This window comes from Neolamprologus brichardi, chromosome 7, assembly GCF_056152115.1.
Source record: "Neolamprologus brichardi isolate AB-2024 chromosome 7, ASM5615211v1, whole genome shotgun sequence".
NCBI lineage: Eukaryota > Metazoa > Chordata > Actinopteri > Cichliformes > Cichlidae > Neolamprologus > Neolamprologus brichardi.
In genome coordinates, this window is record NC_142110.1 from 1518651 (window position 1) to 1535709 (window position 17059).

A 17059-nucleotide genomic window follows, 5' to 3' on the forward strand; every position below is an offset into this window, starting at 1 on the left:
CCGTTCTGCTTGAAAACGGCACCACAAACACTTTGTTAGCTGCAGAGCTACAATTTACAATAAACTGACCCTATTTTTTATATTTGACTTTAACCGCCTAAGACCTGAACTCTTCCACAGCAGCATTTTTAATTTCTCTTTGATATTTGGGCTGATTGGGACCTGATGAATGTAAAAAAGAATTACCATATATATATATTTTTACCTTATTTTTGTTTCTAAGAAAAATCAGAGCCACATATGAGGATATTCGTTTATAATTTTGATAGAACAGTAGCAGCATAATGTCCTTGTAAGTGGATATCAGGCCCTTGTAGAGCAAAATTAAGTATTTTGGTCTAAATAACCCAAAATGGGATGTCCACATATGTGGACGCCAGGTCCTAGGAGGTTAAGGAGCATGAATGGATGTCACTCTGCAGTCCTTCTTTAATTCAATTCAATTCAATTTTATTTATATAGCGCCAAATCACAACAAATGTCGCCTCAAGGCGCTTCATAGATACAGAGAAAAGCCCAACAATCATATGACCCCCTATGAGCAAGCACTTTGGCGACAGTGGGAAGGAAAAACTCCCTTTTAACAGGAAGAAACCTCCGGCAGAACCAGGCTCAGGGAGGGGCGGCCATCTGCTGCGACCGGTTGGGGTGAGAGAAGGAAGACAGGATAAAGACATGCTGTGGAAGAGAGACAGAGATTAATAACAGATACGATTCAATACAGAGAGGTCTGTTAATACATAGTGAGTGAGAAAGGTGACTGGAAAGGAAAAACTCAATGCATCATGGGAATCCCCCGGCAGCCTACATCTATTGCAGCATAACTAAGGGAGGATTCAGGGTCACCTGGTCCAGCCCTAACTATATGCTTTAGCAAAAAGGAAAGTTTTAAGCCTAATCTTAAAAGTAGAGATAGTGTCTGTCTCCCGAATCCAAACTGGAAGCTGGTTCCACAGAAGAGGGGCCTGAAAACTGAAGGCTCTCCCTCCCATTCTACTTTTAAATACTCTAGGAACAACAAGTAGGCCTGCAGAGCGAGAGCGAAGTGCTCTAATAGGGTGATATGGTACTACAAGGTCATTAAGATAAGATGGGGCCTGATTATTTAAGACCTTGTATGTGAGGAGCAGGATTTTGAATTCAATTCTGGATTTAACAGGAAGCCAAAACAGGAGAAATATGCTCTCTCTTTCTAGTCCCTGTCAGTACTCTTGCTGCAGCATTTTGGATTAACTGAAGGCTTTTCAGGGAGTTTTTAGGACATCCTGATAATAATGAATTGCAGTAGTCCAGCCTGGAAGTAATAAATGCATGAACTAGTTTTTCAGCGTCACTCTGAGACAGGATATTTCTAATTTTAGAGATGTTGCGCAAATGGAAGAACGCAGTCTTACATATTTGTTTAATATGTGCGTTGAAGGACATATCCTGGTCAAAAATGACTCCAAGGTTCCTCACAGTGTTACTGGAGGCCAAGGTAATGCCATCCAGAGTAAGAATCTGGTTAGATACCAAATTTCTAAGCTTTTCAGCGCCGAGTACAATGACCTCAGTTTTATCTGAGTTGAGAAGCAGAAAGTTAGTGGCCATCCAAGTCTTTATGTCTTTAAGACATTCCTGCAGTTTAACTAATTGGTGTGTGTTATCTGGCTTCATGGACAGATAGAGCTGGGTGTCATCTGCATAGCAGTGAAAATGTATGCTATGTCTTCTAATGATGCTGCCTAGGGGAAGCATGTATAATGTAAACAGAATTGGTCCTAGCACTGAACCCTGTGGAACTCCATAATTAACCTCAGTGTGTGAAGAGGACTCTCCATTTACATGCACAAATTGGAGTCTATTAGATAGATATGATACAAACCACTGCAGTGCAGTACCTGTAATACCTACAGCATGTTCTAATCGCTCTAACAGGATATTATGGTCAACAGTATCGAATGCTGCACTAAGGTCAAGAAGGACAAGCACAGAGATGAGTCCACTGTCAGAGGCCATAAGAAGATCATTTGTAACCTTCACTAAAGCTGTTTCTGTGCTGTGATGAGCTCTGAAACCTGACTGAAACTCTTCAAATAAACCATTCCTCTGCAGATGATCTGTTAGCTGTTTGACAACTACTCTTTCAAGGATTTTTGATATGAAAGGAAGGTTGGAGATTGGCCTATAATTAGCTAAGACTGCTGGGTCTAGAGATGCTTTTTGAGTAAAGGTTTAACTGCAGCCACCTTGAAGGCCTGTGGTACATAGCCGATTATTAGAGATAGGTTGATCATATATAAGATCGAAGAATTAATCAATGGCAGAACTTCTTTGAGCAGTTTTGTAGGAATGGGGTCTAAAAGACACGTTGATGGTTTGGAGGAAGTAATTATTGAAGTTAACTCAGAAAGATCGATTGGAAAAAAAGAGTCTAACTTAACATCAATGGAACTACAAGTAGCTGTAGATAATATTACATCTGTGGGATGATTATTGGTAATTTTTTCTCTAATGATAAAAATTTTATTTGTGAAGAAGTTCATGAAGTCATCACTAGTTAACGTTAAAGGGATGGTTGGCTCAAAAGAGCTCTGGCTTTTTGTCAGCCTGGCTACAGTGCTGAAGAGAAACCTGGGGTTGTTCTTATTTTCTTCAATCAGTGACGAATAGTAAGCTGTTCTGGCTTTGTGGAGGGCTTTCTTATAAAGCAACAAACTATTTCTCCAGGCTAAATGATGATCCTCTAAATTTGTGACACGCCATTTCCTCTCCAGATTACGAGTCATCTGCTTGAGGGTACGTGTTTGAGAATTATACCACGGGGTCATGTACTTCTGATTAGAGACCTTAGTTTTCACTGGAGCTACAGTGTCCAGAGTCGTACGTAGTGAGGAGGTGAAATTATTAACAAGATAATCGACCTCTGTTGGGGTAGCGTTCAGATAGCTGCTCTGCTCTGTGTTGGTACAGGGCATTGACGATGATAACAGTGGCTGGATTATATTCTTAAACTTAGTTACAGCGCTTTCAGAAAGACATCTACTTTGATAAAGTCCACTCTCCACTGCTGCGTAATCAATTATTGTAAATGTAAATGTTATCAAGAAATGATCAGACAGGAGAGGGTTTTCAGGAAACACTGTTAAATGTTCAGTTTCTATGCCATATGTTAAAACAAGATCTAGAGTGTGATTAAAGTGGTGGGTGGGTTCTTTTACATTTTGAGAGAAACCAATTGAGTCTAACAACAGATTAAATGCCATGTTGAGGCTGTCATTTTTAGCATCTACATGGATGTTAAAATCACCCACAGTAATTATTTTATCTGAGCTCAGAACTAAATCAGATATAAAGTCTGAGAAATCAGACAGAAACTCTGTGTAAGGCCCAGGTGGACGATAGATGATAACAGGTAAGACTGGTTTCTGAGTTTCACAGCTGGGGTGGATAATGTTAAGCATCAGGCTTTCAAATGAATTAAAAGTCTGTCTTGGTCTTTCATTAATTAATAGACTGGTGTGAAAAATTGCTGCCACACCACCCCCTCGACCTGTGCTTCGAGATTTCTGGTAGTTAGAATGACTCGGGGGTGTTGATTCATTTAAGCTAACATAATCATCCTGCTGCAACCAGGTTTCTGTAAGGCAGAGTAAATCAATTTGTTGATCAATTATTAAGTCATGTACTAACAGAGACTTGGAAGAGAGAGACCTAATATTTAATAATCCACATTTCACTGTTTTACTCTTTGGTTCAGATGTGGATACTGTATTGTTCTTTCTTTGTAAATGTTTAAGTTGTTTGTTGCTGGTTTTTAGTTTGTTTTTTGTCTTTTTGGAAGCAGACACAGTCTCTATGGAGATGGGTTTTTGGGGGGGTAGCAGGAGGAGAGAAGCTGCAGAGAGGCGTGTAAGACTGCAACTCTGCTTCCTGGTCCCAACTCTGGATAGTCATGTTTTGAGGGGTTTAATAAATTTGTCCATATTTCTAGAAATGAGAGCTGCTCCATCCAAAGTGGGATGGATGCCATCTCTCCTAACAAGACCAGGTTTCCTCCAGAAGGTTTGCCAATTATCTATGAAGCCCACATCGTTTCTGGGACACCACTCAGACAGCCAGCAATTTAAGGAGAACATGCGGCTAAACATGTCACTCCTGGTCTGATTGGGGAGGGGACCAGAGAAAACTACAGAGTCCGACATTGTTTTGGCAAAGTTGCACACCGATTCAATATTGATTTTAGTGACCTCCGATTGGCGTAACCGGGTGTCATTACTGCCGACGTGAATTATGATTTTATTGAATTTACGTTTACCCTTAGCCAGCAGTTTTAAATTTCCTTCAATGTCGCCTGCTCTGGCCCCTGGAAGACAATTGACTATGGTTGCCGGTGTCTCTAGCTTCACATGTCTGAGAACAGAATCACCAATTACCAGAGTTTGACCCCCAGCGGGTGTGTCACCGAGTGGGGAAAAACGGTTAGACACATGAACGGGTTGGTGGTGTACCTGGGGCTTCTGTTTAGGACTACGCTTCCTCCTCACCGTTACCCAGCCCTCTTTCCCCAGCTGCTTGGGGTCTGCCGGGGAACAGCTAGCGGGGCCTACGCTATCTTCGGCTGCACCAGCTACAGGGGCCTGGCTAGCTAAGGGTGAGTGCAAGGTGCGAAGCCGAGTCTCCAGATCAGTAATCCTGGCCTCCAGAGCTGCAAATATGCTACATTTGTTACAGATATCATTACCGCTAAAGGAGGCCGAGGAGTAACTAAACATCTGACACAATGAGCAAGAAAGTGCAGAAGGGACAGGTGAAGTAGCCATGGTGCTAACGGGTCGGCTACGAGCTAAGCTAGCGAAACAGTACAGAGACAGTGAGTGACAGTGAGTGAATACTTTGGCTATAAATTAGGTAGTGAGTACACAGAAAGTGTGCTTCGGATGAAGCACGTGAAGATTATACTGTGAAAAAAAGAATGTATTTAGAAGTTGTTAATTAAACTGCTAAGCAAATAAGCTACTCAGAAACACCACTGTGTTTGAGCAGGAACAGGAAGTGATACTATACCACAGAGCGAGCGAACACCAAGTGACAGCGCCACCGACAGGAACAGCCCAGGACTTTAGTTCGACACAGTTTCATTTTTTTTTTTAAATAGCGCTTTTCTAGTCCCTAAGGACCCCAAAGTGCTTTACACATCCAGTCAACCCATTTACACACACATTCACACACTGGTGATGGCAGCTACAGCTACAATGTAGCTACATTGTAGCTGTAGCTACATTGTAGCCACAGCCACCCTGGGGCGCACTGACAGAGGCGAGGCTGCCGCCAATGGGGCCTCTGACCATCACCAGTAGGCAATGGGTGAAGTGTCTTGCCCAAGGACACAACAACCGAGACTGTCCAAGCCGGGACTCGAACCGGCAACCTTCCGATTACAAGATGAACTCCCAACTCTTGAGCCACGATCGCCCCATAATTTCCAAAACACTGTACTCTGATGCGCATTTGGGAAAGTGTGTCCAGACGAGCTGCGATTTCTCACGTAAACAAATCAGATTTCTGTACTCTTGCCACTTTTTCAGTCTAACAGAGAGTCAGATGGGGCTGCGGTGGAAGGCGTTCACACCGAGAACCATAAAGATGTCAAAAGGTTCCTCTTAGAATGCAGGTCAGAGATAAAGCTGACCTCAGAGGAAGGATGAGGAAGAAATGCACACACACACACACACACACACACACACACACACACACACACACACACACACACACACAGAAGGTTGGTAGGGGGTTGTAGTGGCCAGACAGGCCCAGGGGCAAAGGCTGATCCCCTGATGAGTGTCTTTCAGTGCGTCCAGGCTGGGTGGGAATAAGATCTGACGGGTGTGAAATGGACCTCTCTCTCCCTGTGACCCGGGCGCCTGATCGGCCCGGCCTGCTAACACTGTTGCTTTGTCCTTCAGATTCTCAGACAGCCTCTATATCAAAAGTGTCATAATGACAAAGATGGGAATGTATGAATGCCTGAGGAAGTCTTGCAGTGGTGTTGATAGCATTCGGTTAATGTCCCTGATCTGTAATGATGTGAAAGGCATCAGATTTTAAATGGACCTCTTAGCTAACACCTTCTACTATTCAAAAGCCACTGGTGGGGAAAATGGCTTGGCCACTATTTTATGTCTTTATCAGCTGTTTTGTTTTTTTGTTCAGCTGGGTTTTTTCCCACCCAGCAAAGTGGAAAGTCCTTGAAATACCGACTGAACCCATCTCTGTGCTTAACCAAGTCTCGTCTGAGATGATCACATCCATGTTGTTTGCTGGGAGTGAACAGATGGGCAGCATTGGCAGATAAATGTCACACTAAATGCAAATATAGCGCCTTGTTGTTCTTGTGGCTGTTCTGACCGTTCGTGCTCTGCCCCTCTGCTTTAACAGAACACACCGTCTCATTGGTGGATGATGACGACAGTGTTTCTCTTGGTTGTGTTTTTATTTATTTTCTGCTCCAGGAAGCAGCGCGATCTGCACACGGATGTTCATGGATTGCAGTTTTCTATTTAGAGGACTTTCGTCAATCTGCCTCTTCTGCTGTTTCCAGATATTTCAGTTTATGTAAGATTCTGCTTTTGGTTTTCAGACTTAGTTCAAAAAACTGAGACACTCGTCGGGTGAATGATTGGAGCACTTTCAGGTATATGGAGTGAATACATGCTGTTTGATTGGGAAAGTGAGAGTTTCACGAGGCTGTTATGATTTGACTAGGATTAAACAACTTTTTATTGGTACTGATAAAAACATGTTGGAGAACGTATGCTTCAACGTGTGTTTGGGTCGTCTGTGAACGTGATCAATAAGGATACAGTTGTTGTTCTTTTGGACCTAAAAGCACCAACTTGACCAAACTGTCGATGACGGTGTTGTCAGTCTGCCTCTATCTGGCATCACATTGGATCCTGTAGTAGTGTCTGGCATGCTGAGCCCATATACCGGGGTTGGGGAACTCCAGGCCTCGAGGGCCGGTGTCCTCCAGGTTTTAGACCTGTCCTTGATCCAACACAGCTGATTTAAATGGGTAAATTAGCTCCTTGACAGGTCTTCAAGTTCTCCAGAGGCCTGGTAATGAACTAAACATCTGATTCAGGTGTGTTGACCCAGGACACCGGCCCTCGAGGCCTGGAGTTGGACACCCCTGCCATATACGGTCAGAGCATTATCATCCCCAACGCGTAACATACTGATGATTTGCCCCGCCCCTGGGCATCACATGGTAATGCGAAAGGTGCCCTTCCAAGTCCTTATGAAACGCTCTGGGTTGTCAGTTGAATCCAACAGAAAGCCGCTCGTGGCGCTAAGACACGCTCAAGCAGAGGCTCCAGCTGTCCATTCCCTTAAGCTTAACGCTATTACATCGTGTTTTCCAAAGTGATTCGGGATCAGGACGTGAACAGATTTAACATACACGATGATTTGTTAGGTTGATTTTCATGTCACATGTAAAACACATGTATAGGTTCATTCTGACCCGTCTCACGCCTCAGAACGCGTAACGTAATGTTAGGTGATGGGATGACGTGTTGTATACGTTACAGGTGACTCGACTGATCATCTTGCCTGATCCTTTCTGCCCAGCAAAGATCTTTTATTGTTCATTGAGTTCAACAATAATCTGCTGAATATTTCCTGAAGGAGAACTTGAAAATGTGACTTAAGCTCCAATCAGAGCTTAATAATGCAATAATGACAGTGTAGGCCCCGGGAGGTGTGGGTGCTAATGCTGGTGCTCCTGTCAAATGTCGTGGTGAGGGAGAACTTTTTTTCCAAATGCTCATGGTTAATTTATTTCTACATCTCTGACATATTTTAAAACGAGGCGGAAAAAAGCGAGCAAGGAAAACAGCAGAGAGTAATTTGCATAGCAAATGGTTTGCCACGTTGCTCCAGCTGACTCATCTGCTTTCTGTTGTTGTTCGTGCTGCCCTGAAGCTGTTGAAGAGCTCAGAGAATCCATCATTGCTTTCTGACTTTTGCTGCCATTTCCGTGTCTTTGGAACATATAATGCAACTCGTGTGAGGTTGTATTCTGTTACAAGGATGCTGATAACCTGCGTAACCTGAAGCCACTGACATCTGTGGCTTTACAGGTGTCATCCTGTGAATAATCGGTTTTGCTCAGGTTTTATTTCAGCTTTTAAACGGGTAATTTCTGCACGATGGTCATGATGTGGCTGTGTACTGAAAGCTTTTCTTTTGCTCTTCAGATCCAGAATGCTGAGAAGAGGATGAATCCTCCAGGTCATCTGAGACATCAACGTGTCTTTGCTGCCGTCCCTTTGCGACAGTCCTCTGGTCCGACCGGGGTACCATCTGCTTCCCCTCATCCCCCCCTTTGTCCCTATCCAGATCCTTCCCCCCTTCCCTGCCCCCAGTAGTGACCATCCCAGAGGGAAGGAAAGGCGACCCAGCCTCTGTAAATATGCCTGGATGGAGGTCTCATTGGCGTCTCGTTCTCCTGAACTCCCTGACCTGTGGCCTGGAGATCTGTGTGGCAGCTGGGATCACATACGTTCCTCCACTGCTGCTGGAGGCTGGAGTAGAAGAGCGGTACATGACCATGGTGCTAGGTAAGCTAATTACCAGGCCTTTTCGGCACCTCGCGGTGTGGGTGTTTGCATGCACTTAAGCCTCACTCTCGTACACGTATTCATGCTCTCTCGTCGTTTCATCTCTTTCTGTTAAACATGAAAGGCAAAGGTGGGACCGCCCACCCTGCAGGTTTCAGCTGCGTGTCCTGTCTCCTCGATGGCTGGTTCAATGACGATATGTGTTTTAAATAATAGTTTCATGGTATAATTGATACGTTAGACACGAGAGCTGGAAATCAGAGTGACTAATAATGAGCATTTCCTGTTTGAGTGTCTTTGACAAAAACAAACAAACACACAGAAAAACAGACCAGTATAAAAAATTGGTTTTTGCCTTGAGCTAGGCCTGACTGGTTGGCAAGGACTGAATAGGAGACTGTGCTCGAGTCCAGCGGTCCCCAACCGTTTTAGCGCCATGGACCGGTTCAATGTCCGACAATATTTTCATGGACCGGCCTTTAACCCTTTAAAGCTGGTCGGAGCCGGTGTTCTGCACGCTCTGTTTTGCGTAACTATTTTTAAATCCCGGTAGCTCTGCAACCACGTAAGCTAGCACAATAATTTTTTTTGCATATGAAACCGGAGGAGTTGTACTTACATCTTATGCCATCAGCTTGTCCTCGGTCACAGTTTCCTTCCACATATAGCTTTGAAAAACTGCATAAAAAGCACTTGCAGCAACAAAAACATAATATTCCAGAAACACGCTTTGCCGATCCGATCAGCTGTTCATAACACTTCCTACGTTGGAATAGACGTCAGCGTGAACTTTCGCATGTCCGCCATGTCCTGCCCAAAACCGGAAGTGACGTCATTTTCGCGGAAATGTAGTTTTTTTTACCATCAGGGCCTCATGAGCCTATACTGGTGTTTTTAAAAGTTATCTTTGACTTTATGACTTTCTGTGTCGTTTCTGGGATGCTTAGGACTCATATTGCACTGCTGGAAATAGTTTATTTTGATGCATATGCTGCTTTTTTGCAAATTTGCATTATAATATTTATTTTCGTTTTTCCTGCAGTATATAAAAATTGGTGTATTTCAAAAATAAAACTATGAAGACACTCAAAATAAATTTCCTGTGGTGGGAAACTATTTTGTGCAACTTTTTTGTATTTACAGTTTTGAGGGATAAGCCTCTTAAATTTCTCTAACTAGAAATATATGTTAAAAAAACAAAAACGATTTTAAATTTTTTTGTAGTTTATTGCACTTTTGTGCAATTTATGTAATTACTATGCACTTAATGCAGACATATTATTAAAATTTAGGCTGTAATGGTTGTATTGATGTATATCAACTTGAAATGCTCCCAAAAATGGCTCCACAGCATGTAAACATATAATATAAGCTCTGGCGGACTTGGTTCTATGGTAGGTCTTAAAGGGTTAACGTGCGGTGGATAAATAATACAAAATAAAATTATACGACCAAAACAAAAACTTTTGTAAATTTAATAATAAAGGCGAATTCACTGTGTAATTGTGTAACTTTATTAGCAGCGATAAAAACCCTGAAAACCATAACTTTCACAGCCTGGTACCAAACGACTCACGTGTCACTCATGTGTTTGGTCTTTGATCTTTTTTACCTGTTTTGCTCTGCATATTTCACACCTTGGAGTATTTGCAGTTGGTGAGAGCACCATTACAGTTCACCAGAGATGGGCAGTAACGCGTTATTGTAATCCAATTACTTTTTTCAAGTAACGAGTAAAGTAAGGGATTACCGTTACTTTCCCGTAGGAACGCTGCGTTACTGCGTTACTAAAACCGTGATTTTTTGCGAGAATGTCTAATGACAGTGACGTAAGCGAGTGCGACGTTCGTGACAACAGCTGTGTGCAGATCAACAATGGATCATATATCGAGTGCAGAGAGAGTATGAGCGTGCAGCGTTTAAAGCGTGGAAGTACTGACCTTACTTTGAGTTTGATTCCATAAAAAGTGACAAAAACATTAGTGTCCGTTGTGCGTGGGAAGAAAACTTCTTTTTACAGCGAAAAAACCCCTAAACTTCCAAACAAGCACCGAGTAGCTACGACGTAATGGGAAACTCACAGAGAAACTCGCGGATTCTTCCACTGACCGCTGCACACCTGCACCAGGGTAACCCTCCGCCTACCCCACTCCTGCTTTACAGGTGAAAATAGAGCAACAGGACCGCTAGTCTTTGACTTTATTTATTTTCTGCTGTGTTTTACTTGCATCTATTTGAAAGACTGAGTGTAAACACACACAAAAAAGTTTTATTTTATGTGCTGGAATGTGCAGAAAATAGGTTTAAATGTTAAACTAATTTCTTCCAGTCAGAGAATGTTGCAGATAATTAAATGTTTGCTTGATGCATAAAGTTAAAAGATTAAAACTAATAAAACAAGTTTTAAAAAGAGACTTTTCCATTTGATTACATTTTGTATGATGATTATGCAGAAAAAGTAGAATTGGGCTGAAAGATCTATCGCTTTATCACCTATTCAGGTTGTAAATCATGTTTTTAAAAAGTAACTAAGTAATTAATTACTTTTGAAAATAAGTAATCAGTAAAGTAACAGGATTACTTTTTGGGGGAAGTAATCAGTAATTAGTTACTGATTACTTTTTTCAAGTAACTTGACCAACACTGCAATTCACTAAAGCATAATTGGCTTTGCCTCTGTGCTGTATGTATTTGAGGCTTATTTGCTCGCGCCGGTGTGGAAGGACCTTCCCACCACAGGTTTCCAAAATGCCCACTGGACCTGCAAAATGTATAAATGGAGAGCAGGAATTTCCCCACCGGGACTGATTTCATTGAAAGTAATTAATAGGTCGTGTCACGTAGGGTTAGATGATCTTATTGCCTGTAACCGATACCGTTTCTGGTGTGAGGCGTGATGGCGACGGCTCTCAGTAGTGCAGTGGTAGACAAAAGGACTTCTCCAAACCCGCAGTTTCTTCAGCTCACACTCATTTGGAAATCAAACTAATAAACAGTGATGACATGCTTGTGTTTCCCCTTTGATGATGATGATGATGACGGTAATGGATGTAACCGCTCTTCACACAAACACGTTCTTTCCAAAAGAGTGCAGAGGTGTTTCAGCTGTGCTGGGTGAATGTCAAGATGCTGTTATTAAATTATAATGAGGCAAATTACATTTAATGTGGATCTATTATTAACAATAATTTGATTTGAAGCATTCTCTTACTCTTGGAACACGAGCTAAAAGTTCACCTTGATTGGCAGCCGGCTGGTAATCAGTCCCTGAGATCGTTAGCACTACCCTTTGAGGAGTTCTTCAAATGAATCCATTTATTCACAGGGTGAGGCTGCGTCCACACCAGCCCGGTGTTTATGTCTGAAAACGCTCCACACTAGCATTTTCAGTTGTTTTCACAGAGTTATGCGTCCACGTTCCAGTCCTGCGCATGCGTGAAACGCAAGAAGATTCGACCTGCCTCATTTCTGTCTGCCGCTTATTTACTTTCCAGCTCTTTGAAACGTCGCGACAAATGTTGAGGAAAAGCACCGAGTTTGTTAAATAGACTCACAATGAGGTGGAGTTGTTGCTGCGAGTAACACAAAAGTTGCAAAAGCGAGTGAGAGTTAAAGAATTTGAAGAAAAGCTCTCTGGAGCACGTACAGACTGATATTAAACTGTCAAACAAAACAACTGCTGTATAATGCCCTCCGCTATCTTGGTTGAAGTGGTCACATGACTGCATCACATGACTAACATGCGTCATCGTTTTCGATAGTCTCTGTTTTCGCTGTCCACACTGCAACCGTTTTCAAAATGCTGTGTTTTCCTTGAGCAAAAACGCCGTCCCAGTGTGGACGGGAGGCCAAAACGATGCGTTTTCAAATGCAAACGCATTAGTGTGGACGTAGCCTGAATCGTTGGAAGCTTCAGCCAAAGGAGGTGAAGCTGAAATGGACCAAATCCCCTGCGTTACTACATCCCAAAGGATGCTCTATTGGATTGGCATCTGATGGCTGTGGAGGCCATTGGAGTGCAGTGAACTCGTTGTCGTGTTTAAGAAACCAGTTTGAGATGTCTGAGCTTTGCGGGATGCTGCTTCATCCTGCTGGAAGCCATCAGAAGATGTAGTCGGTGTAGACAGGGTCACCAGCAATACTCAGACCATTACACCAACGGCACTGTTGATGAAGGCTCCATGTATCTGTGCTTTAATGTTGTTGACGCCAAATTCAGGCAGAAGTCAATACAACCTTTTCCAACATTTTCCCAATCTTCTGTTGTCCAGTTTTGGTGATTGTAGCCTGATGCTTGATTTGAACTTCAGCGGGTTGCCTGCATACCATGTTGACCATCTGTATATGCCTAAATACTATGAGTTGCTGCCATGGCATTGGCTAATTGGATATTTGCATTAATGAGCCGGTTCGGTGACTGCGGTTACAGCGAAGGCCCACTTTAGTTGAAATTGTTCGACATGTGGACTACGAACTAAAAACGAGTTCATGACCTTTGGTCTGCAACAGCGTTTCGATGGGTGGTGCGTGACAAAGTAACATCCCCACTGAGGAAAAAGACGATCGCTGTTATTCACTTTACCTGTCTGATTGGACGGTTCGCATTTGTACTGTGTGCTAATATGAATAGTTGCTTTATCCTGTAAGTGCAAATGGCATTCCCGTGGTGCTCACTGCAGGCGTCTGTTTGAGACGTTGCCTTGTGACTGTACTGATGATAGATATAATTCCACCGTAACAAAAGGCTCAGAGTGCACAACAGAAATGGCCATTCAGCTGTATAAAACAATATCCCCTCCTACTCTTGCACTTCTCTAACAGCTGCTTGTGATATGAAGAAAAATGATTTCATTGTAGCGTTGCTCTCAAACACGCTGCACTGTAAGCCAATCTGGAAATGGCTTTCAACCTAATTCCTCTATGCTTGTATTATAATGGAGTGCTGGGATGTTATTTGAGTGAAGATGGATATTGTGTCTTGGGAGGCTTATAGCTAATTTCCCCAAGCAGCAGTGTCAAGTTCTCCGATGGCTGCTGTCTACTGTATCTAATAGCCATTTGTGATTGCTTCATCCAACAGTAATTACTTTGTTTCTCTAGTTTCTCTTACTGGGGCAGAGAACGTTCTGCTTTCTAGCATTTAATCGTAAGTACGTTTAGTTGAGCACATGTGACGCTTTTTTATTCATTGTATTGGCTATTTTTCATAGCACACATGCGTGTTTCTAAACTGGAGCTTGCATTGTGTTTAGGAGAGGTAAGAGTGTGTGGTGAGTGGGGAATGTGTGATGCAGTGACACTTCCAGCTGTAGATGATAAGGATTGTTTTGAGGGGCCTCCACAGCTGCAGAGGGAGAAATGTGATCGAGGGTAGACTCGCTGGCAGCAGCGTATTTGTTCTACCTGTCTCCATTTCCCAGTTTAAGTGGCTCCTTTCAGTTCAGGGCTCGCAAAATCGCTAGCCCGATGTCCCGGGGCTAGCGATTTTTCCAGTCGGGCTACCAAAATCTAACTCAGCCCTGCCCGTCGGGCTATCATAGGAAAATATATGTCAGTGCTTTTGCATTCTTTCGCCAATGTAGCTGAGTAATTATGTCATTGGCATCGATGAGCCACTGTCAATATGTGACATATTGAAATTGCGTTTGAATTTGCGCTTGTTTTTTGCTTTCACTTTGCGATCGCGCGAACGGTGTGTAGAGAGCGACAGCACTGATTGGTGAGTGACGATTAATTGCGCACCAATTCCTCTGACATCATCTTATCACTCATTAGCTTACTATTCAAACGCGACAAGTGAAATCTCTCGCAGCAAGCTTAAACATGTGAGAGCAGCAGGGTTTACGCTGGTATTTTAGTTCTGCTCAGCTAAATAAGACAGTTTCATGGACAAAATAATTTCTGTGGCTGGAATATGACGAGCTAAATAACTATATGTTCTGCCAGGTGTGTTGTGAGTTTCATTTGATTTCTGAGTCGACAAGCGCCTTTGTTACTGGGACCAGTCATTTTAAGAAAGACCCCATCAGAACCCATGAGAAATGCAAGAAATGCATTATTGCTCAGTCTGCTGTATCTTTCCCAGAACAAACAGCAATTGCAAAAAAACACTACAAATAAACCAAGCACAACAAGAACTCCTGAAAAAGCTGTTTAGAACAGCGTGATGTTGCAAAGAGTGAACTACCATTGGCAAAATTTAGCAGTCTCTGCAAACTTCAAAAAGCAAACGGCCTCGATCTTGGTTCCACTTGCCTCTTACCCGTGACTTCAGTGGAAATGTCAGATTCAGGATCTGACACAGACTGATTCATGTTCACAGTTCTTACAAGTTCATAGAAATTTCTGTTCAATTTGAACCAAGTATTTGAGTTGATGATTGTAATTTTTATACAGTTGTTGTGATTTGTATTTTAACATTTTTTTTTGATTCATTTTTGTTTCCTTTACAATATTATACTTTAATGTATAATATTGTAACGGAAACAAAACAAAAAAAATTGCTTTCTTTTTTATTCGGGCTACTTAAATTTATTTTGGGCTACCAAAAACTAAAGAATGCCTGCCCGAAGGGCTACCAGAGATTTTGAAATTTTGCGAGCCTTGCAGTTCATGCTTTTAAGTATTCCCTTCATGTTTCACTTTCTTGTCAAACTGCAGAAAGAGTGCAAATTGATCTTGCTTGTGTGTCCATGTTGTACTACTTTTTGAACGTTAGTCTCTTTGGAGACAAAGGTGCCACCGTTGGTAAGAAACTCACAGGCCGACTTCAGAGCCATTAGAGTCAGGCACGCTCTGTTTTGCGTAACTATTTTTAAATCCCGGTAGCTCTGCAACCACGTGAGCTAGCGCAATAATTTTTTTGCATATGAAACCGGAGGAGTTGTACTTACATCTTATGCCATCAGCTTGTCCTCGGTCACAGTTTCCTTCCACATACAGCTTTGCAAAAACTGCATAAAAAGCGCTTGCAGCAACAAAAACATAATATTCCAGAAACACGCTTTGCTGATCTGATCAGCTGTTCGTAACACTTCCTACGTCCATCAGTGCGAACTATCGCATGTCCGCCATGACCTGCCCGAAACCGGAAGTGACGTCATTTTGCGGAAATGTAGTTTTTTACCATCAGGGCCTCATGAGCCTATACTGGTGTTTTTAAAAGTTATGTTTGACTTTATGACTTTCTGTGTGGTTTCTGGGATGCTTAGGACTCATATTGCACTGCTGGAAATAGTTTATTTTGATGTATATGCTGCTTTTTTGCAAATTTGCATTATAATATTTATTTTCATTTTTCCTGCAGTATATAAAAATTGGTGTATTTCAAAAATAAAACTATGAAGACACTCAAAATAAATTTCCTGTGGTGGGCAACTTTTTTGTATTTACAGTTTTGAGGGATAAGCCTCTTAAATTTCTCTAACTAGAAATATATGTTAAAAAACAAAAACGATTTTCAATTTTTTTGTAGTTTATTGCACTTTTTTGCAATTTATGTAATTACTATGCACTTAATGCAGACATATTATTAAAATCTGGGCTATAATGGTTGTATTGATGTATAGCAACTTGAAATGCTCCCAAAAATGGCTCCACAGCATGTAAACATATAATATAAGCTCTGGCGGACTTGGTTCTATGGTAGATCTTAAAGGGTTAAATGAAGGACAGCGTGGCCACTGGGCACGCACGAATTCCTTTTAATGAGAAATGATGTAAGAGTACTTCACGGGGCACCTTCTTAAATGTCAAAATCTAGCCCCGAGATCTCATCACATTAGATCTTGTGTGGACGTCTGTGTGTGGACCAGCTTCTCATGGTGTGTTCTAATTAGCCAGACCCAGCCACGTGTGAAGATGACTGCTACCTTCAGGCAGCGAGCCATCTGTAGGAACCGTCACCTCAGCAGTCATTAATGACGGCAGAGAGACGCATGCAGTTCACCCCTGAGGTCGATAACAAAGAGGATCTAAGGCAACCAGTAAAAATCAGGCTCCACTCGACCAGTTCTTGTATCTTTTAACCATACTGGTGTTTGTGGCAAAGGCATGTTTGAGTTGACAGGGATTGGTTTTGGTTTTTCCGCCACATCGACATCTGTGACTACATGTTTTCCCCAACATTGTCTTTCCATCTTATGGTTTGTTAGTATGATCTCTGACTTCTGTGTTTGCCTGGTTGTACCTGCAGGCATCGGGCCAGTGCTTGGCCTGTTGTTCATCCCCCTGATCGGCTCAGCCAGTGACCAGTGCAACAGCAGTTACGGCAGGAGGCGGCCTTTCATCTGGCTGTTTTCGATGGGAGTCCTTCTGGCGCTTTTCATTATTCCCCACGCTGACGTCCTGGCAGCCCACGTTGCTTGGGGTGGCCGCACGCTCCAGGTGTGTAAAATGTTTGTTTGAATTTGAGTTTTTCAGACAAAGGTTAAATTCTTCCCGAGAGTTTATTCGTT

The 17059-nt window shown here is 42.5% G+C and overlaps 1 protein-coding gene across 2 annotated transcripts in view; it reads left to right on the forward strand.

Moving 5' to 3' along the window:
* Nucleotides 1-17059, forward strand: part of LOC102780037 (solute carrier family 45 member 3) — a 46386-nt gene that overhangs the window by 20218 nt on the left and 9109 nt on the right. For both annotated transcript variants that reach the window (XM_087842800.1, XM_087842799.1), the window contains exons 2-3: nt 8241-8603; nt 16798-16988. In XM_087842800.1, coding sequence (XP_087698926.1) covers nt 8456-8603; nt 16798-16988 — 339 coding nt within the window. In that variant the 5' untranslated portion in view covers nt 8241-8455. The remainder of the gene's footprint in view (nt 1-8240; nt 8604-16797; nt 16989-17059) is intronic.